We start from the raw sequence: 22786 nt of genomic DNA, 5'->3' as shown, positions 1-22786 counted from the left end.
CTTATTACAGGCCATGTACAGGCCTGGCCAAAGTCAGTTCCCAAGTCTGTCATTTATTCTGCTCTGCTGTTGACACATTGGGGATAAACTGTTGACATGGCTTGGAAATTGGCGGCTGGACTTCTAAACTGCCTGCCTTTCACAGGGATAAATGTATTATAAAATGGAAATGACTTTGTTAGCATAACATAACGTGATCCTTAACTCACAAACCATAAGAATGTATTGCAAAAGCTAAAACTCCATCCAAGCATTACTCGATTTTCTAGAGAAAGTATAAAGGTGTCAAAAATGTAGGTGAATTTGCACAAAATGGTCCAAGTTGTGTGCAACATCATGAACTTGCAACTCAAACAGCAGGATAAATAAGTTTATCCAACAGGGAAAACTTTAAAAGGTAGCATTTCTCAACTGCCCAAAGCAACATCAATTCTTCCCATCAGATCCTGCAAAACTACCTTAATTGTGAGTCTCCCTATCATTCACTTAACTGAATACAGTATTCAGGCAGGATTTTTCTATACAATATCCTTAGTTGTTTTCAAATTAGTAGTAAAAAAAACAAGACCTTAATTTCTCATTATTCAAAATAAACCTTAAAAGTAACATTTTCAAAAAGTTTCCCAAAACATATTTACAAGATGGGCAAATATATTTTAAGGGACTTGATCTGAAAGGGTGTAAATAGTACAAGAGTGAATCTCTCAAACGGCTATCAATAAACACTTAAGTAACAACAGTGGTTGTGCCCCTTCTGTGTTCTTTCTGGGTATGTCTACCCTGCAGTAAGACATCTGCTGCTGGCCCATGCGAGCTCACAAGCTTCGGGCTAAGGGGCTGCTTAACTGCAGTATTAATGTTCAGGCTCGCGGATCCTCCTACTTCGCAGGTTCCTAGAGCCCAGGCCCCAGTCTATACTGCAATTAAACAACCCTTTAGCCCAAGTCAACTGGCACGGGCCAGCCAGGGGTTTTCAATTGGAGTGTAGATATACCCTCTATGACTATTCTAACAAATGACTAGAGCAGGAGGAATGTTTGTGTAAACAGCACATTTTGAACTCATAAATGTGAATATCTGCACTATAAATTAGGGCCCAATGCAACAGTAGGCCCCTAAACATCTATTGGGCTCCATTGGAAATCCTGTACCTGGATTTGCATCTCATATGAAAGATGGCACTGTGAATAACACATTGCTCTGTAACCCCACGCTGGGACATTAGTTCATTGTCCCAGACGAAAGAATGCAATTTATTGAATCATCAACATTGCTTCCTGCAGGCACTTTGTTTTTCTAAGTATCCTTTTACTAAACAGGACTGACTGTACTTTGTTTATATTTGGCAAGATCATACTTCAATGAGATATGGCTGCTGGGGCAGAACGGCTTTAATTTTTCCTGACCGAATAATTTACTTAAATTGTAATCTACATGAATGCCACTGATTTTTAAAAGCTCATTTATTCCCTGAGCCTTCAATCTGCTATCCCATAGGCAAACCTGTTGATATAGGACAACTGACAAGATAAATAAAGTTTTAGGCTTTGCAAATATAATAGCCATCCTTTAAAATATTTAATTTAATTCGGGCTTCTTGGGGCCACAGTGCAGTTATTGGAAACTGTGGTCATTTACTGTATTCATTTTACAATTGCTTTGAAGAGTAACCCTTGATCATATTTTGTAAGACTCTGAATAAATACACTGGAAACTTTTACCCAACATTTAACTATAGCAGCATACTGGTATTGTGTTTAAAAAATGGTTTGTATCAAACAGAAAATCTAATGCATGCTTTCAATGGTGTGCTGATTCTCCAGGACTGACAGTAGTGAAAAGAAGTAAATGTGTATTTGTCACTAAAGTAAGCAGATGTGACTGAATATACACAGGGAGCAGATATGTGGCATGAACAGCTGTTTCTACAGTCAGTTGTCACAGTAGAATGACACTATAATTTTTGTAACATTTCTTTGAATACCTTCCTGCTTGTCCACATTTTTCTAGCTTTGAGGTACCCACAACTAACCTTAGTATTCCAGGTTCAGTGTCACCAGTCACGTGGAGAAGGGACTAATACCTTCCATCTCCATGACGTTCTGCCTCTGTGTATACATCCTAAAATAGCATTAGCTCTTTTGCTCCCGTATCGCATTTCAAGTGCATGGGTCTGATTCTGCTCCCAGGAGAGTCTGACTTCAATGAGAATACGATCATGTCTCATATCTAATATGCTGACTCCTGTCACTCCTATGTTTCTTTGACATTATTACTGGTGGTCAAGTTTCTTCCTTCCATTTTAAACATTTAGGTTGATTATTTGAACCCGATGTGTGAGCTTGGATTTGTCTCAGATACATATTATTTAGAACCAGATTGTGAATCCCTTACTTGCACTGGTGAGCAGTTACTCATGAGTGGTAACACTGATTTCTGACGCTCAACAATTATTTCCAGTCTATATTTGTAACTTTACTAACTCCTTTGTTTTCTCTGTCATCACCTGTGCTTGCATCATCTCATTTTACTATCACCTGTTAATTTAAATATATTGTGTGTCTCTTCTATATTTAATGGAGATACAAGCAAGGATCTACCACTAATTCCTCTGTCATCTCATTAGATGCCTCCTCCCTGACCTCTCTGAGGACAAAAAAAAAAGGTAAAGGTAAAATGACAGAGTTTGTACCAATGCTCATATCTACAATTTGATTTTTTAAAAAAAAAGAGAATTACAAAATTGGTAGGCAAGATAATGCTGTATCTGTCATGTCTTGTTTTAGCAAAACATGGTTTTAAATAAGTCATTCATAAGGTCATATTTGAAAATTTCAGTAGAGTTTGTCTAGTATGTCTTGTTTTTGAAAAAGCCAAGCTGTTTATTGCTCATGGTTCTGTTAACCTAGAGACATTTCGTCGCCGCCGCCCCCCCTTAACATTCATTGCATAACTCTGTCAAAGATCTAGATGAACTTGGGCACTCCGAGACTGCTGTAAGGGGATTCACACAATGAATCACCATATTCTTTAAGATTTGAGTGTGAACGAAATCCAGGCACTCCTCTGGCTTGGGGTAGGCAAATTCTTGAAGTGCAAATTCTTTGTCTAGCACCCCTCCTGAGAGCTGAGACCTCATGGTCCAACTGCTCAGTCCATGAGACCAATGCAGATTTCCCTGTAGCTTACCTAAACCCTCTCTCAAAACTCCAGTTGTGTGGATGTTGTGGGTTCACAAGTTAACTCTTCAAAGGCACATGCTAGGTATAACACACACATTTTAGGATTCTAACATACCATTACTCTTTACTTAATAGAATGAGAAACACACACAACTCAATATACAAAATAATAAACCTTACACACGTTTCCCTGCCTCAGTTTCCTCACCACTCCAGAACATTCTCTGGGTTGTCCAGGATCCTTCTTTTGAAGCTCATGTCTTGACTTCTGAACCATGGATCCTCTCTCCCTAGATCAGCTTGTGTTCTCTGAGCTTGGTTGGTTCAGCTAAATCTGGTCCTTCTGCTTTGAAAGCATGCCTCGCTCTTCCCATCTCTTGCCCAAACTTCCCAGGTCTCTCTCAAAAGCCTTCCCCTTATGAGTCCTCTTTAAACTCCTGCTTTGTTACCTCTGTCCCTTTGTTCTGTTTAAGAATTTTCCACTTGTTCCACTTCCTTCTTCCTGCAGACAAGTTGGAGGAAGTAGCTTTTCCCAACCTCATCAGTCAACCTGTCATTAAGGTGTTTCACAGTAACAACTTCATAATATGAACCAGAATTCATAATTTGTACAGACAGATTCCCCAAATCATCACAAACCCTACCAGAGATTTCTCTGTGGGCCCCCCATTCCATCATGAGGTTGAGCTAATGGATTTGCATAGTTGTACTGGCTCCACTGCCTATTGGGCCACAGGTCACCATGAAGAAGGGAGAAGAATCTGCCCCACTGCATTTGAATGCATTTATAAAATTTAAAATTATAAGCCAAGAAACAAGTTTTACCTCCTACATATATCTGGATTTGGGTGGAGGGGCATTGCTTAGTTAATATGCCCTGAACTAAACCTGGACTTTTTGATTACTACTGAGGATTAATATTTACTAGTCCAAAAGTAGAGACTATTGAGTAAATTAAATAGAATAGTTATATATAAAATAAGAGTGGCTGTTGAGCCCTCACAATCTCTACAAGGCCATGTAGGCTCCACAGCAGTCAGACCAATTTAGAGGAAATATGAGCATAAACCAGAAATGCCAAAGAAAATAATCTCCACCACAATGAGTTTTAGAGCTGTATACTGGAGTTGAGATCTGTAAATATACAAGCCAACCCGTGGGCATCTCAGGTTCATCTATCTACTTACACAGGGTTACACGGCCAATTACTGCAACCTTAGTACACAGACCGATCATCTTTAAGTCAAAATTAAGATCAACTGTGTGTAAGAAATTTTAAACAAGAACAAAATGAACAGTTTGGGGATGGTAGAGAAATTATATCTTCCACTGCTGTGGGGTGCTCTTATCTCCTGAACCCATATCTCACTGCTTCAGTGTGCTTCTAGTGCAATGGGCATAATCATCCGTTTTGTGAAGGGTTGATTTCTGAGTTGATGGCTGGGTGGAACTGTGCACATGGAGAGCTTGATAAATTCTGGCTCTTAAAATTCTAACCTGGGGAAGTATTCAAGCAGAGCAGCATCAAAACAATCCTGCCTCCCCTCCTCCATTGTGGTTTACTGTACCCAGAAGATAAGGGATACTCCCCTTCATAGACTATAGGAAGGCTGAAGAGAGGATGTTTACAAATTATAATAAAGTATAGTAAAGGCTTTTTTTTTTTTTTTTTAAATCCTAGGCATCACAACAGTTTCATTAAAGACAGATGGCAATCTACTCTTCAGAGGGAAACACTGATAATCTTAAGCAACAACAGATCCAGGATACTGATCTAACTCAATGACTCTCAACCTTTCCAGACTACTGTACCCCTTTCAGGAGTCTGATTTGTCTTGTGTACCCTCAAGTTTCACGTCATTTAAAAACTACTTGCTTACAAAATCAGACATAAAAATATAAGTGTCACAGCACATTATTACTGAAAAATTGTTTACTTTCTCATTTTTACCATATAATTATAAAATAAATCAATTGGAATATAAATATTGTACTTACATTTCAGTTTATAGTATATAGAACAGTATAAACAAGTAATTGTCTGTATGAAATTTTAGTTTGTACTGACTCTGCTAGTGCTTTTTAATGTAGCTTGTTGTAAAATTAGGCAAATATCTAGATGAGTTGATATACCCCTTGGAAGACTGCTGCATACCCCCAGGGATATGTGTACCCCTGGTTAAGAATCATGGATCTAACTCATAGGTTGTACCTCAGAGAACTCCTTATGCTTTTAGAACTTCAGTGAGCAATATTAGCTTGAAATTCAAAACAAAGAAGATGCAATGTTGTTTCCTCAAGACTCTGCTATGTCACTATGGAGGCACACAATTTAGTTTAGATATGAGTGGTTTCATCTGCAAAATACTCACCATTTTGGACTCATTATGCCAGAGGCTGATCTCAATTACATCAGTTTTCTGTAAGTGTAACTGCATGGACTTCAATAACAACTCCTGAGTCTCACTAGTGTGAGATCAGAATCAGTCTCCCAATCACACAGCCATCTCTGATTACGGAATACCAGAATGTGTGCCCCAGCTTTTGCATTAAAATATGCATTGTTTCTCCCCCAGTCATATGATTATGTGAGAAAAAACAGTTACTAACCTTTCATAACTCTTGTTCTTCGAGATGTGTTGCTCATTCCAAGTAGATGTGTGCACTCTGCATGCACAGTCACTGGAAGGTTTTTCCCTTAGTGGTATCCATAGGATTGTCTCTGGAGTCCCCTGAAGTCACCCTTCATGGCACTATATATAGGGCCCTGCCGACTCCCTGTCTCTTCAGTTCCTTTTTGCCAGCTGGGTCCAACAGAGGGGTAGGCTGGGCGGGTCTTGGAATGGACAAGCAACATATCTCAAAGAACAGCAGTTATGAAAGGTTAGTAACCATTTTTTCTTCTTTGAGTGCTTGCTCATGTTGATTCCAAGTAGGTGACTCCCAAGCATAGGAGGAAAGGTCAGAATTCAGTGACCAAACGCAGCATCATATCTAGCTTGCTGTGTAATAGCACAGTGCGTAGTGAAAGTGTGAATAGACGATCACATTGTGGCTCTGCAAATGTCTTGAAACAGGATCTAAGCTAGGAATGCTCTGAGGACACCTGCGCCCTTGTGGAGTGAGCTGTCGGCGCCGGGGCAGGTATCCTTGCCAAGTCATAATATGTCTGGATACAAGATGTGATCCATGAAGAGATTCTTTGTGGTGATACAGGAAGGCCTTTCATCCTGTCTGCTACTGTTACAAAGAGCACCATTGTTTTGCTAAAGGATTTATCCTTTTGATATAAAAAGCCATAGCCCATCTGACATCCAGAGAATGCAGCCCCTGCTCTCGGCTGTTAGTGTGTGGCATTGGGTAGAAAACTGGGAGGACTACGTCCTGTTTGTGTGGAACTATAACAACACCTTTGGAAAGAAAGCTGGGTAAAGGCTTATCTTTGTAGAAAATGGCATAAGGAGGCTCAGACGTGAGGGCCCTGAGTTCCAAGACTCTCCTGGCCGAAGTTATGGCCACTAGAAAAGCTACCTTTCCAGGATAGATAGAGAAGCCAGCATGTTGGTAGAGGTTCAAACGGAGGACCCAACAGTCTTGACAGCATGAGGCTGAGGTCCCATTGGGGAATCAGTTGATGGATTTGATGGTATAGTCTGTCTAGATGTTTAAGAAAACGCCCCACCATGGGGCTGGCGAAGACTGAACGGCCAGCAACCCAGGGATGAAATACCGAGATTGTGGCCAGGTAGACTTTGACTGATGACACTGACACCCTTGCTGCTTGAAATGTAACAGATAGTCCAAGATGAAAGGTACTGATGACAGTGTAGGCAGAGTACCATTCTGCATTGACCAGATGAAGAATCTCTTCCACTAAGTGGCCCGGTGGAAGGTTTTCTGCTGCCAACGAGGACCTCTTTGACTGGTTCTGAGCATTGTAGTTCCAGAGGATTCAGCCATGGAACCTCCACGCTGTGAGGTGGAGAGACTTGAGATTGGGGTGACGAAGGCAGCTGTGGTCCTTAGTGATCAGGTCCAGACCCAGAGGCAGACTGACATGAGTTTCCACTGACAGTTGAGGAATGTGGTGTACCAGTGTTGGCGCAGCCAGGCTGGGGCTACCAGAATTATTGAGGACCTTGTGAATGAGTGGGATAGGCGGAAATGTGTACAAGAGGTGACCTATCCATGGAATGAGGAATGTGTCCAGGATTGATGCCGGACTCTGATTCTGGAAGGAGCAGAACTGCATGCACTTCTTCGTCGCAAACAAGCCTATATGGAGAACTCCCCAAAGTTGGAAGATGTAATTCACCACATCTGGATGGAGAGACCACATGTGGTTGAAGAAAGACCTGCTGAGGTGGTCTGCCAACTTGTTCTGAGATCCTGGAAGGTAGGATGTCTCAAGGTGTATCAAGTGGGCTATGCAAAAGTCCCGCAGTCTGAAGGCTTCCTGGCACAGGAGAGAGGATCATGCTCCACCCTGTCTGTTTATACAGAACATCGCTGTTGTATTGTCTCTATGATCGATAACATTTGCCTTCCAGGTGGGCTCGGAAGGTCTGACATGCTAAGCATACCCCCTCAGTTCTCTTACGGTGATGTGAAGTGACAGCTCTGCTTGGAACCAGAGGCCTTGGGTCCTGAACCTCCCTAGATGAGCTCCCCATCCCATTGCTGAGACTGCGAGAGGCAAGGTGTGGAGAAGGTGATTCCTGAGCAGACCAACTCTGGATTGAGCCACCACTATAGGGTCTCTATCACGGGGAGGACACTAGACTACCCTGTCTATGTGGTCTCGGTATGGATGATACACTGAGGTTAGTCACACCTGGAGTGGTCTGATTCATAGTCTTGCATGCTGAACGACATGTGTGCATGCTGCTAAGTGCCCCAGCAGCTTCAGGCAGTTTTGGGATGTGGTGGTGGGGTAACGTTTTAATTCCTCTATAACTGAGCATATAGTCCAGAAACAAGATGTCACAAGAAAAGCGCTGGCCTGGTTTGAATCTAGCACTGCCCCTATGAACTCTAGCCTCTGAGTGGAGTGAGGGTTGACTTCTGTATGTTGACCAAGAGACCCAACTTGTCGAAGGTTGATCTTATCAACTTTATCTCTGTTTCCACCTGCACCTTGGTGTGAGCCCTGACCAACAGTCATCGAGGTATGGATAGACTTGCACCTTTCACTTCCTTGGGAATGCGGCAATGACCGCCATGCATTTGGTAAACACTCAAGGGACTGCAGATAGGCTGAATAGAAATACCATGAAATGGTAGTGGATCTGGTTGACTATGAACTGGAGAAGTCTTCTGTGTCTTGGAATGACTAACACATGGAAGTATGCATCCTTCAAGTCGAGGGTGGCATACCAATCCCTCGGATCCAAGGAGGGAGTAATGCAGGCCAAAGAGACCATGAGGAACCTCAGCTTCTTCATGAATCTGTTGAGGTTTCGCAGGTCTACGATGGATCTGAGACTGCCTTTGGCTTTCGGGATTATGAAGTAGCAGGAATAAAACTCCTTCCCCCTTACCTCCTGAGCACCTCCTCTACTACCCTACCTTTAGGAGCCCCTGCACTTCCTGGAGTAGAAATTGCTGGTGAGAAGAGTCCCTGAAGAGAGACAGGAAGGGTGGAAAGGAGGGAAGGAACTGAATTGAAGGGAGTATCCCAGTTCCACCATGCATAGCACCCAGTGATCTGATGTGATCTGGGCTCAGGCATGGTACAAGTGGGATAACCAATCCACAAAATAGAGGGATGAAGGATCTGAGTCCTGAATTGGTATGCTGTCCTCTGGTGCACCCTCATAAAATCTGTTTGGAACTGGAGGATTCCCTCGCCAGTCTAGGATGTTGGCTGGTTGAAAGCTGAGAGGGCCTTCTCCTGTAGTTCCTGCCCTGTTTACGATTATACTTCTGCCTAGGCTGGGATGATAAAATGGAGGTAGCGGTTGAGGTTTGAACTGCCTCCTCTGTGGTCCTGGGGTGTGAAGATCTAAGGACTTTAAAGTAGTCCAAAAGTCCTTGAGGCTGTGCAATTTGAGTCCGTCAGTTCTGAGAACAGCGCTGGACCCTCAATGGGGAGGTCTTGGATCATCCGCTGGACCTTGTGAGGGAGACCTGAGGCTTGTAATCATGAGCTCTGACGCATCGCTACCACCGATGACATGGTGCAAGCTGTGGTATCTGCCACATCCAGTGACACCTTAAGCAAGGCCTTTGCAACCACTTTGCCCTCTTCTATTAGTGCTGTGACCTCTTCCCTGGAGTCCAATGGTATAGACTCTGAGAATTTTGACATAGACTCCAACAAGTTAAGATTGTACCTACTCAAAATCACTTGCTGGTTCGCGATACCGAGTTGGAGCCCCCAGTAGAATATACCTTTCTACCGAAAAAGTCCAATTTTTTTGCATCTTTTGCCTTTGGCATGGGGCCCCACTGACCTTGCCTCTCATGTTTATTAGCCACTGCCACCACAAGTGACTTTGGGGGGATGAGTATCCTGATACTTGTGATCTTTGGTGGGTACAAAGTATTTTCTCTCTACCCTTTTTGCTGTGGGAGGCAGAGAACCTGGAGTTTGCCATAGTGACTTCGTTGTGTCATGGACAGTTTTTATTAATGGCAGTGCTACCCTAGATGGGCCTGCAGGGGCTAGAATGTCCACCATAGGGTCTGTGTTCTCGGAGACCTTCTCAATCTGGAGCCCCAAATTTCTGCACCACTCTCCTCAAGAGCTTCTGGTGAACCCTGCTGTTGTCCTCAATTGGCACCACTGAGGAACTCGCTACTGCTTTGTCTGGGGATGAAGAAGGTGAAGATTTGACTGGGAAAAGGCATTGCTCTTGAACATTTGCCCCCAGAATGTCTCACGGTGCCGGTTCCTCGAGCTCAGTGCCTGGATCAACGTCGGGCTCAGCATCATATTTGGTGCTGGGCCCGGTGCTCTCTATCAGCTCCCTGGCTGCTTTGAAAGTCTCTGGCATGGAGAGGAGCTATAAATCCTCTTTGTGGTTCTCCCTGGGCAGGGAACCCAAAGGCACCAGACTCGACGGACCCCTCCAGGGCCAAAGTTGACAGTACCACATCTGAGATTATAGTACTTGAGTGGCCTGATGCAGGTCGCACTCTGCTCAAGCCCTTATGTCCAGTTGTTTTGGATGTCGGTGAGCACCCCCTGTCCATTTTTTTCTGCTTCTTACGCAGTACAGGGGATTGTGAGCAGTGCTGCATTCATGAGGTGTCCCTTGGTGCTGATGATCCACACCTGTGTCAAGGGTCTCTAGACAGAGTCCCTTCCTTGGTGCCGTCTCCCTTATGGACACTGGTGCGCTCCGCATCAAAGCCGATGTACTATATGTTGGCTCAGCCAAGCTTGGCACTGAGTATGCTCGGAGGGCTGCCTCCATTAAGTTGAATCTCTGACTTCTCTTTCCTTTTTTGTCTTTGGGTGGAATCGCCTGTAGATCTTACAGCGATCCCTCTGATGGGTCACTCCGAGACAGTTCAGACAAGTAGTATGGGGATCGCTCCTGGGCATGAGCTTTTTGCAAGTCCCGCATGGTTTAAAGCCAGGGGAATAAGGCATGGCCTGACCCTGGGGAAGGGAAGGTGACCCCGATAAGCGGGGTCCTAACTACTCCACCTATACTAATTATAAACTAACAAACTATTTTAACTATTTACAAGTAACAGTTTCACAACTGCCAGGAAAACGCTGGCAGAGCAAAAAAAGATTGATGTTTCAGTGACCGCCACGGGCGGTAAGAAGGAACTGAAAAGGTGGGGAGGTTGTCAAGGCCCTAACTACGGTGCCATGGAGGAACGACTGCAGGAGGGCTCCAGAACCGACCCTACGGATACCACTAGGGGAAAAACCTTCCAGCCACTGTGCCCACAGCACGCACACATCTACTTGGAATTGACATGGGCAAGCACCTGAAGAAGAATCTCAGTTTTCATTTTTCAAAAAGTAAATATTTAACCCTCACAAAACCATCTCCGCATTGGCGCCTAGCCACACCCCTTTGCTGTCTGCATTGCTAGAAATCAGATTATGCATGGTCCTAGCATGAATAGACTAAGAGGCTCCCTGTATCTTCTTGTTCACCACACTGCTTTATTTACCTTTGCAATCATACTTGTACTCCTAATATGCAAATACTAGGTAACTAATTATGGAAGAGGTAAATCTCAAAACATTAATGGTATTTCAACATTCATGATTCAGACCGACATCTCACTTTTATAAGATCAAGTTTTTTTTAATGCTTTATTCTCTTTTCATTTCCTTATAAACAACAGCTAGAAGATTTTGACAACCTGTTGGTGTGTGTGTAAAATGAGTATAATATTTAAATATGAAACTACATACATCTAGTTGTTTAATTGGAAAGTAAGAGGCATCGTGATAGGGGGCGAGCTAAAATTATGTTATTTTAAATTGTAAATTGCACCCCACATCGTAAGTATATACTGAGTAGGAGGCAAGAGTTTGAGGACTAAGACTTTAAGAGCCTGATCCTAAGACTCATGTAGAGTTGAATGTGCTTAGGCCTCAGGAGAATAAGAGAGGTTCTGACTAAAAGAGAAAGACACAATAATCCAGTTGTTTAACGGGAAAGCCTGCATTTCAGATGGGAGACTTTAGTCTTCACCCTGTTTCTCTTTCTTAAAGTGGACTGTTGATATCTCATGTGCAGTCATGTATGCCTTGCTGACAGATTGTTTGCTTATCACACATACAGTTCTAGCCAAGAAGAGGATAAAATTACATTTTCCCACAATATCTTTTTTTTCCAAGACAATTTGATGCAATGAAAGGCTGTGTCTTAACAACAGTCATGGAGACTGCGAATATCTCATGCTTCATTATCTTTCAGTAACATCTAATGGGAATCTATGGAGATGCTGTAAACCTAATAGACTTGGACAACTGCGAAATTGCTGTAAAGGAGACAAAAATGGTGAGTTTGTTTTCTCTTAAACATGCATAAACCCAGTATTATTTTGAATGGTTCTTTGAGAGGGCTATATAAATATTATAGAGTTGCTTGTTTATTATGTTAATGATATATGGTAATAAGAAATGGTGCTCTGTCGTTAATGGCCATGATATAGTGGAAATATTTAAACATCCACTGCAGCGTGCTGGGAGACTCAGAACTGGATGACACCAGATAGGAGTGAAAAATTTGAGCAAAACATTCACAACTTTCAACCTGAAACACAGTATATAAATAACTCTGAAAATTCAGTTGTATTATGTTCTCTAAAGACAGAGTAAGACTTACTTTAACTCAGACTTTATAGGAGTATCCTGTGTGAGCATCTCCCTTAAGGCTTGACACCGACACTCTGACAGCAAAAAGTTTTCCAGAAAGTGCTCATTTGTTACCAAATGATAGCACAATAAAAACAAGATCCTCTCAAATAATAAGAGCTCCTCATTGCCTACAGAAAGCTATTGTTTCTGAGTTAGCGATGAAATTCAAAATGGGATGAGCTTTTTAATTTAACAAAGAACCTTTTTCTTTAAAAAAGAAAAAGGAAAACATCCCCAGAACAAAAAATAAAACTTTACCTGGTTGGTAGAAACTTGGTGAAAGTTCTCTGGCAACGGCTCTTGCAATATCACTTTCCTGGCGAGCAGATTGAGCAGCTTGATCTGCAGTGTCAGCTTTAGCTCTTGCATGTGCAGTTCTATACAGAGCAGAAAAGGGGTTTATATGCAAGGTGCCTTTTCACTAGTTGCATTAATACACCCGAGAACAAAGTATTGTTGTCCCTGGAAAAGAAACAATGAGCGTAGCAGAATATTATGCCTGTTGATTAACAGTGAATCTTCATACAAGTTATCATTACTCATGAAGTCTACAAAAAATAATATTAGGTCAATTATTGGTCTGCTATAATCAGCCTAGGTTGGAAGAGAATGGAAAATATCTTTGATACTTTTTGGGATATTTCTTCAGTCTGCTGAGTGAAATTTGTATAAAGTTGGTTTTAATGAAGTACAGTCACTAGGAAATGTGGCCCAATCTTAAAAGGTAGCATCATGTAAAGACAAAGCTGGTCAGTTGCAAGGTTTTCTTGCCAGTGAACTCAAACAAGCAAATTTGTATTCATTTATCAAGACAGATAGAAATACAAGCAAATACTGTATGATGATTGTGTACATTTACTTTTGATGGGAAATATCATGCAAATGTATAAATAGATGCCAATCTAAGCCTCAATGTTGCAAAGTTTAGGGATCTGATATAAACTATTCTTAACAGACGCCAAAGAGCATTATGCAGTGCACCCATGTTCATTTTGCAAAATTAAAAAAAAAATGTAACCGGCTTTGACATAGAGGACATAACTGGTTATGCAGGCACAAAAGTACTCTAATGGAAAGGAGATTTAGGAAAAATCATTACAATGCAGTCAGAGGAACCTGATAAAACTTCCTCCAACATTTCAGCAATCACAAACAGCTTTGCAAACCAAAATGATTAGAACTAGGAAAGTATCCACCTCCAAGAACATGAGAAGTCATCCAGATTATACTGACTAAAATTGTACAGAATGTAATTTGGTTTTATATAACTCTTTCTACATTTAAGATGTCTCAAAGTGTTTTGCGAAATAATGAGTTATATTCAGCTAGTGCAATCACCATGTAGGCAAACAAAGGCGACATCCTGAAGTCAAACAGGGTTGCAGGCATCTAATACACAAGTTAAACAGTCTATTTAGACATTTCTTTGATTATTCAGGGGTAGTTTGTGCCTTTACAGACTCAACCGTAAGTTGGGGCAGCACAGCTGTTCAAATCCCTCTCCTGATGAGCATGGGTGAAGGTTGGTGTTGCAGTCCGCAATGACCATTGAAGTATTGTGCGCCCTTGGGCAAACAAGGAGCTCAGAGGGTATGTCTATGGATGCTGCAATTAAAAACCCATGGCTGGCCCGTGCCAGCAGACTCAGGCTCATGCTGCAGGGCTGTTTCATTGCACTGCAGAGTTCTGGGCTCAGACTTGAGCCCGGGCTCTAGGACTCTCCGAGGTGGGAGGGTTCCAGAGCTTAGCCCAAAAGTCTACACTGCAACTAAACAGCACCGCTGAAAGAGCCTGAGTCAGCTGGCATCGGCCAACCATGGGTGTCTAACTGCAATGTAGACATATGCAGAAATCCTCACTGTGCTGGCCCATGTGAAGGAGGGAATGCGGAAAGCTCTTAGAATCCTTCACTCTCCTTCCCTTCTCTCCCACCCCAGTAATTGAAGAATTTAGCAGTGCCCATGATAAACATTACTTACTATAAAAATGTAATTCAGAGTATAAATATATAAACAAGCTAGATAAATGAGTAAATATGGTATTTTGTGTCCAATATGGAAAAAGGTATGAAAAATAAAAACTGACTGGAAAAAAAGACACTACCACCGTTACTATGGAAGTTCATAGAAACTAGTAGATTAGATTTTAAAACCAGGATGGACTATTAGATCATCTACTTTGACCTCCTGTGTAACACCATTCACAGAATTTCACTTGGCAATTCCTGTATTCTGGATGAGCTAGAGTATATGCTTTAGAAAGGCACCCAATTCTGATTTAAAGACTTGAAGTGATGGAATATCCACCACATCCCTAGGTAAATTGTTCCAATTGTTAATTATTCTCACTGGTAAAAATGTGTACTTTATTCACAGTCTCTGTTTCCCAATGCTGGTTCTTGTTATGCCTTTGTCTGTTAGATTAAAGAGCCCTGTACTATCAGAAATCTGTCCTTTAAAACATCTGAGGCCAAAATCTTTCCTAAAGTACAAACATTAAAGAGGATAAAATTAAGCTGTTTCAGTGGCAGCTGAATTACAGTCCTCTTGTAAAATAAATATAGATCTATGGCAATGAGCATATATTTTAGATTGCCAGGGATTTAGTTGTGTGAACAATAAATCTGCATTATTTGTGTAATGTGCAAATATACTAGGGCAGATTGATTTAAATCAAAGTGATTTTATTTATTTATTATTTAGTAGTTTAAATCAAAGGTTTCTTATTTAAATCATTATCAAAATGGGTGATTTAAATCAAAATGATTATTTTGATAATGATTTAAATAAGAAACCTTTGATTTAAATAACTGATTTTAATTCTATTTCTACTTTAGTTATTTTCTGAAAGAAAGGTTGATTTTCATTGATTGGTAACCATTAAAACATGTTGATTTGCAGCTAAATATAGCTTTTGTTAAATTTGGTGCTTCTTTTTGGATACACTATATTTATTCACATTTATTTAAGCAATTATATGGCTTAATGTATTTATTATGATTTTTTAATGTTTTATTATGTAAGAAAATAGTGTATGATACATTTCTTATTTATGAGATTTTTTAAAATTTGTGTCAAACTTTATTTGGATGGAAATACAATTAAACTAAAAATGCACAAAACAATAGTATTTTTAAAAGTACCTTAAATATACAGGATACAAAAGAAAAAATCTTATCAATATTTTTTTCATTTAAAATTAATATTTATTAAATAAAGGAAGTATTATCTCTAGTTAGTGAATTGAACTGATTGTTTCTGGTTACCATGTCCTTTAAGATTTCAGAACAAGCAGATCTCATCTTTCACATCTAGTTTTTTTCACAGATTGGAAGAGGAAAATCAGCTTTTCTGCTTTTTCAACACAAAATTGGTTTCTTAACTTTGAATGAGCTAGCTGAATAAACAGAAATGAAGAAATATTCTCTCTGCAGTTGCAGAAGAGACTACTGCTGTCAAAAGCTGGTTCTGTACTTCAACAAGCTCTGGTTCCAAGTGCTTCGCTAGTGATTTCCACCTGTTGAGTAGTTCGACAAACTTGACAGCAAACATGAACTGCGTAATTTTTTTCTGTATTTCATTTAAATGATTAATAAATTATAGTAAGCTTAGGTTTTAACATAGGATGTCCATTTCAAATAAATAAATTTTAACTGGCTTATTTAAAAAAATAAACCTGTATTTAATTTAAATCAAAATAATCTGATTTAAAAAAATCAGATTTTTAACATTGTCTAAAGAACTGAGTTTTATCCACCCTGAAATATACAATAAATATTTTACTACAATTTTTACTAGTTTGGAGTATGTCTAAATGCAGTATTCAAAAATATTGTTGAGTGTGTCTTCAATTTTTAACAGAATACTTTGATACTCACCACTGTCTCTCATTTGATTACACTTCTGATATAATAACTGAAAGAGTCTGCATTCCATGGATCTATGTGATGTAAGCAAAAATATCAATACAACAAAGCTCACTTTAAAGAAAAAACTACAGTTGGATTACATGAAGACATCGTGCTCACTTGCCACCTTTCTCTTCACATGGCTATGGAACTTAAATATATCCCAGCATGGCTCATTGCTCAGAATAAAAATAGTGTGGAATGAAATCCTAATAGCAAATGTTAATAGATAGGACACACATTGCAAAACAACACGGCATATGAACTGAGATAGTTTTGGGGTGGATGTCAAAGACTAGAGTGTACAATAGAGGCAGACAAAAAACACATTGTGAGACATATCGGTAGAATTTATAGGACTAATATGGATGTTCAGAGCTCTGGGAAAGAAACAGTATAACATTTGTTTAAATAATGGATGCACTGACATTATGAATTCATATTATTCAAAGAAGACACTAAAATCTATAGAGATCTTAGTATTGCTGAAGTCTTTTCAACAGTTCTTCAATATCACTCTGTTTAAAATCTTAAGTGGATAAAGGACTGCAATAGGCTTTTTGTAAACTATCTTTTTACACTGAATGTCCCTCATTGACTAGTCTGAAATTCCACACTAAATTGATTGTGAATTACTCTTAATTTAACCTTTCCCTTTCAACGCTCATTCATGTCCCTTAGGTAGGTACCAAATGCCTAGAAAAAAGTTAATAATCCTCAACTCCACCCCTAAGATTAGTTTTGCAATTCTTTACGTTCCCATATCAGTTTTTTAGTTCAAACTTCTCTTACCCAATACATCTAGTCAAAGCAATGCTTGAAATGTGCAAGTCAATTTGATAGGTTAGATAATAGTAATATTTGAACAACTAAAATTTGAGTTTCTCAAAGTAGCAAAGGTTCTAAAGCTAGGGCAGCAGTTCTCAAACTGGGGGGTGGGCCCCCGAGCTGGATCATGGGGGGGTGCCATGAACAGAGTTTGCGGGGCATGCAGGGCAATCCCCCCCCAAACTTATGATGATGGAGTCATCTTCCCCTGCTGGGTGAGGGGCACCAGGCTGAGAGCAGGGCCGAGAGGCAGTGGAGACCATGGTGCCTCACACAGGCAGCCCTGGGCAGGTTTTAGGGGTAAGGGACCCTTAGAAGGGGAGAGGAGACAAGGGGAGGCTGCTGTAGGCGGCAGGCCCAGCACTGCTGGCGGAGCAGGGGACAGAGCCGGTCCAGTTCCTGCTCCGTACTTTGCGCAGTTGCTGCCATGTCTCCAGTCAGAGCGCTGCTCCCGGCAACCACCGCCACCACCCACCTCCCGTAGCAGCAGCAGCCCCCCTGCAGCTGCTGCTCTGCAAGCGTCCGCACTACTGCCCGAGGATAATCCTGACAATGAGGTGCGATTCCCTGCCACCACTGCCATTTTCTCTGGCGGGTCACATCGGGCTCTGGAACTGCGGGGGAGCTGCTGCTATCCCTTGCCCTCCCAACTTAAGCAGACAAACTCCACCTATGATATGTAGGCCCTGTTTTTTTTCTGAAAGTGGGGGGGGGTGTTGGGTGAAAGGGGGCGCAATTGTTACACAAAAGTCCAACAGGCGGGCTCCATTTAAAAAAGTTTGAGAACCACTGAGCTAGTGTGACCAGATGGCAAGGGTGAAAAACCAGAACAAGAGGTGGGAGGTAATAGTGCCTATATAAGAAAAAGTCCCAAATATCAGGACTGTCCCTATAAAATCAGGATGTCTGGTCACCCTAGTCTAAGCTCTCCCCTAAGGGTAGGTCCTCAGGTGCAGGGATGACAGAATGCACACAGCATACAACCCAGCACGGCACAGATGAATCAAGCTTCTCATAGTATGATATGCTGAAGATCATGAGACTGAACTTTTGAAACAAGCAAAAATAAGAGGCTTTGATGGTGCTTTGATTGGCAAATACCTAATTTCCCCTGATAGGAGAACACAGCAAACTGGCATTTGGGTATAATGCCAGAATGTTTCAGACACAAAGCAGGTGAAGCTGACTACACTAAAAACTAGCTAGCATGAAGCAAATGCAAAAATTGGATGTGTGACAAATTCAGCTAACGGTTCTAAATTGGACCTACATTATTGTGTACAGTGTTGTTGTAGCCCTGCTGGTCAAAGGACATTAGCGAAATAAGGTGGGTGAGGTAATATCTTTTATTGGAGCAACTTCTGTTGGTGAGAAAGACAAGCTTTCGAGTTTACTTCTTCAGGTCTTCTTCACGTCAGGTGCAAAGATATGAAGTTCGAAAGCTTGTCTTACCTTAAGTCAGCTTTAAGGGGGGCTTTATTTTGCTGGACTGATGTAAACCAGCCCCAGTGGGGAAAAGGAGCTGTCACTGCCTATGCTGTAGTACAATCAGGAAAGTTTAATTGATTGCAGATTGCATTATTTTTTAAAATTTTTGTAATGTATTTGGCATCTGTGCTGGTGAAGATCAGTATCGGATCTTTCTTTGGCACTGTCTTCTCCACTCGTCTTTGGCATCCCCTGTCTGCTTGGTAGGGCGCTGGCTTGTCCCCTAGCAGGATTGTGAAACTCGTATCATTGGGATCTGATGTAACTTTCATGGACTGTTCCAGAAGAACCAATTGTAGCCTTGTGACTTGCATGTTTTCGTAGAGAAGAACAAGCTGCTCAGAATATGAGATTTCTCCAGGCAGAAGTAATACCTACTCTGTCCCTCCTTCTAGGGGATTAGTCCATCACTGGATAGACAGGACCTGAAGCTCCCAGGTTACAAGTCTGCCATATTAAAGAGCTCTGTACGGGGAGGCCCGACCAATAAAGTTCAGTCCAGAGAGGTCATATTTGTTCACAACCATTGAATGAAGGAGATCAGAAGTAGTTCTAGAGACTTTGAAAGGTTTTAAAGAAGTTCAGCTGAAACTAAGAGCTAAGAACTAGCGGGTTGGACGCTTGTTAGGTTCTGTCTCACTGCTACCGACTGTAAGAGGGAACTGAGAAAGGGTTGCCCTGCCCTTTATATCTTAATGGGGGAGCATGAGGCAACACAGGGCACACAGATATTAAAAAAACTCAGGTGTGCCTTATGCACATCTACAGCGGGTTCCACAATGACGCATATGCAACGAAGAACTGGTACCTATTTAGCATTCCGGGGTCGTGCAAAAGGAGTATAACTTATTGTAGTTTGGCATTTTGTTTTTGGAAAGAAGGCATCATATTTCCTAGCTGTAATTTTGGTTTCTGTACTTTCCAGGATGAAAGGTTAGAAGTCAGACAAGCAGTGCCATTAATCACAGTGGAGAATATCCATGAAAGGCCTGCCACTTTTTCTATCTGATTCCTCAGATGACATTTCCATAGTACAAATGCAAGGGGGACAAAGCACATGATGTTTAAGCAAGTTTCCAGAACAATGTACTGCCTCTTAACAGTGGTAGACTTATGTCAGAGAACAGAAATTTTAAGAGACAAGGAGCCAAACAGATTAATAGGAAATATGATATGCTTTCAGCAATTAAGTTTCAAAAACAGCTAGCCTGCAGTATAAAAAGGCATAGAAAACATGACAAATATAACCAAAGTGAGAGTGTCTTTGGAGGGCTATAGCCAAAATAAAGAAAATTAAAATTACAGGTAGGGAAAAATGCTTCCACCTTTTCTTATAATTTCAGCAACATCAGGCAGGAAAGAAGGAATGTAACTAGAAATTGCCTAGGTCTTTTTACTTGTGAATTGCAAAGTAGAGGTAGGTACAATGTGGTCTTACATGGAAGATAGTTTCTGGAACTAATTTCAGGCAAAAGGCAAAATGACTACTAGGTTCTTCCATCAATGAATGTTGTAGAGATTTTCAATCAAAATTACTAGGTAGAAGATAACTTTTTGTGTTCTTCTAAAAAGATGGAGAGTATTTCCACCTTATGAGAATGCTCAGAGAGGAAAGCATGCTTGTGAGGGAATTAGAACATTCTTCTGTACTGACTAGAAATAACCAGGTGTGAAAAGAGTGAACTCTTAACAGCTTAAGATCCTTCTTCTCAAAGTGTTGACTTGACTAGGAAGTCATCCAGGTGCAGAGTTACTTATTGAGACTCCTCCTTAGCACAGATACATTGTCAAAACTCTGATGAAGGCTCTCAAAACCACTCCACTTCTGTGTTGACAACAGAAGCCCCCAGTCTTGAAGCACAAGTACCTCTGATGGCAGTGTGGAGGTGAGAACACAATAAATCTATTGAGGAAAGTCCTGATTTGATGGAAATTGTTAACAATCAGATTGGAAGGGAAATGAAGAGGTCCATGGTCTCACTCCAGGAAGATGATCTTAGGGAACTCCTCCAATTTGCTCTGCCTGACAATGTTCACTGTATGCGCCTCTCCATTTAAAGCATCTGGCTTTGGCAGCAATGCCAGACTAAGGCTGTCCTAATGTCCACGAAGTGCAAGGTCTGTGAATGTGACTGTTCCTGTGGATAGGCATGATGGTGGGCCACAGGTCCAGCTGGAAGATAGAGGAGCAGAGGAACTTGTTTTCATCAAGAAAACCTTTCCACTACTAGATTAAATCTGTATTTGAAACTACACATTTAAATCTGAGACAGCAGCCATTCTACTGGCAGGTACCAATGGTTTCTCTGTCTGTCTCTTTCTATGTGATTGGCTAACAAACTAGCAGCAAAGTTTCCTGGCAGCACGTTAATACATAGGATGACAAACAAAACTACATTTCCAAGTTACATGTATTTTCTTATGGAAGCAATAAATAACACACACAGACATGAAAGATGTTAAATTGCTCTGAATATATTTCTTTTAATATCAAACTTGTCTGCTTTAACATGCCTGAGGAATAGAGCCAGCCCTGAAAACTGTCAGGAAAAATTGTATCAGTCGAGGCACAAAATCTATTTACCTCCCTTTACCATAAGGTAGGATAATTTAAAAAAATGAAATAATGTTACTTGAGAGTGTTCCTCCCCCTCTCCTCCGTGTGTGTGTGTATAGGTCTATACAAACTTTTGCATGAGCAGCTGTGGAGGAGTAATATTTATACTCTGATCCATGTGGGGAATCTTCTTTTTACTGTTATTTGTTACATCAGTTTTGTAATGGATACATTTGTGCATGGTCCCCAAAGACAATAGAAATGGGCTCTGTTAAAATAAATTAGAAAGCCTTTACAAAAAAGTAACACCCCCCCACCCCCCCCCACCCCCAGATACAAATACTATATCCCATGTGCACAGCTCTACTGTTTAACATATTTTCTTCTCTGGCTGCCATTTTGCTTGAGTAATTTTTTCCCCCAGGTTTTCAACTATATCTGTACACTAAAGGAATGCATTTTAATTCCTTCCAGAGGACTGAACAGTAGAAATATCCCAAACCTGGAGCTGAAGGCAAGTAAATCAGCAAGACCTAGCTAAAGAACATACGTGCCTTTCTGCAATTCTGGGGCAGTAAATTCAGTGTTCTTTACCTCTTGTAGGACATTAAGGATTCATAGGATGCATTTCATCTTGTCGCTGGACCAGATGCTCATCTCTTCATAGAGTATGCGGGGAAAAAAACCAGGAATTAACTATCCTGGTGTTAGGATCTTTCAGATAAGAGAAGAGAAATAATGATGAGGCTGAGAGTCATCTCAAAGAGAAAACTGAGTATGAGCTCTGTGGAAAGGCTGTTGAACTGATTACTTCTTTGGCGCCAATGTCTATTAGCATTAAACAATTGGACTTTTGACAATATTTCCTTACTGGGCAGGAATAATCAGTTGCCACTCTGGCTCTTGTGCAGGCATAGCAAATACTGAAAATCACCCAAAGAGCAGGAAAACAAGAATAAAGAGGACAGGCTGACCTTTATCATTCCAGACCATGGCAGCCATGCATCGTGGCATGCTATAAAACAGCAAAACATAGCCCAGATTCCAAGATTTCAAACACAGATTTCAGTCTGTGGATCTGAAAGTTGGAATTCTTTGAAGAGTCACACTTCAAAAATACATGGATAGGGTCAGATCCTGACCTGTCCCTTGCATGCACAAAGGACACAATAAGTATCTGCTGGGCAGGTGAAAAAAGTCACAGAAAGGCTGCGTGGGAGGGTGTGTGCTTTATGAGCTTTGGTGCACTTCTCTTCAGGGGTTCAATTTGCTCTACCCTATAGATTGTTTAAGGTGGGCATTGGGCAGAGATGTGGCAGAGTTCATGAACACTTTGTCAGCCCTTTGTCAGCTGTTGTGGAGCTTTGTCAGGAACGTTTTTCATGTGCTCTGCAGCCTCAGGGAATATTCCATCTCCCCAATTTTCATGAAACGCCCCTGCATAAAGCCCACTTACTCAGCACTGCACAGAGTGAGGGGATTAAATC

At 41.2% G+C, this 22786-nt stretch overlaps 1 protein-coding gene and 1 long non-coding RNA gene across 5 annotated transcripts in view; one reads left to right on the top strand and one right to left on the bottom strand.

The window, feature by feature from the left end:
- JPH1 (junctophilin 1) overlaps positions 1 to 22786 on the bottom strand; it is a 100241-nt gene that overhangs the window by 25783 nt on the left and 51672 nt on the right. For 3 of the 4 annotated variants that reach the window (XM_067553594.1, XM_067553599.1, XM_067553596.1), the window contains exon 3: positions 12778 to 12896. In XM_067553594.1, coding sequence (XP_067409695.1) covers positions 12778 to 12896 — 119 coding nt within the window. Of the gene's footprint in view, positions 1 to 10466; positions 12141 to 12777; positions 12897 to 22786 lie in introns of those variants that run through there. The other variant, XM_067553597.1, reaches the window with a different exon arrangement.
- LOC137156697 (uncharacterized) lies at positions 7889 to 16270 on the top strand. Its single transcript, XR_010920864.1, has 3 exons — positions 7889 to 8005; positions 12077 to 12160; positions 15846 to 16270. It is a non-coding gene; the product is annotated as an uncharacterized lncRNA (long non-coding RNA).

Source organism: Emydura macquarii, unplaced genomic scaffold, assembly GCF_026122565.2.
Source record: "Emydura macquarii macquarii isolate MOO-44397 ecotype Brisbane River unplaced genomic scaffold, CSIRO-AGI_Emac_v2 contig_1477, whole genome shotgun sequence".
Lineage (NCBI taxonomy): Eukaryota > Metazoa > Chordata > Testudines > Chelidae > Emydura > Emydura macquarii.
This window is presented reverse-complemented; position numbering and strand designations above follow the sequence as displayed.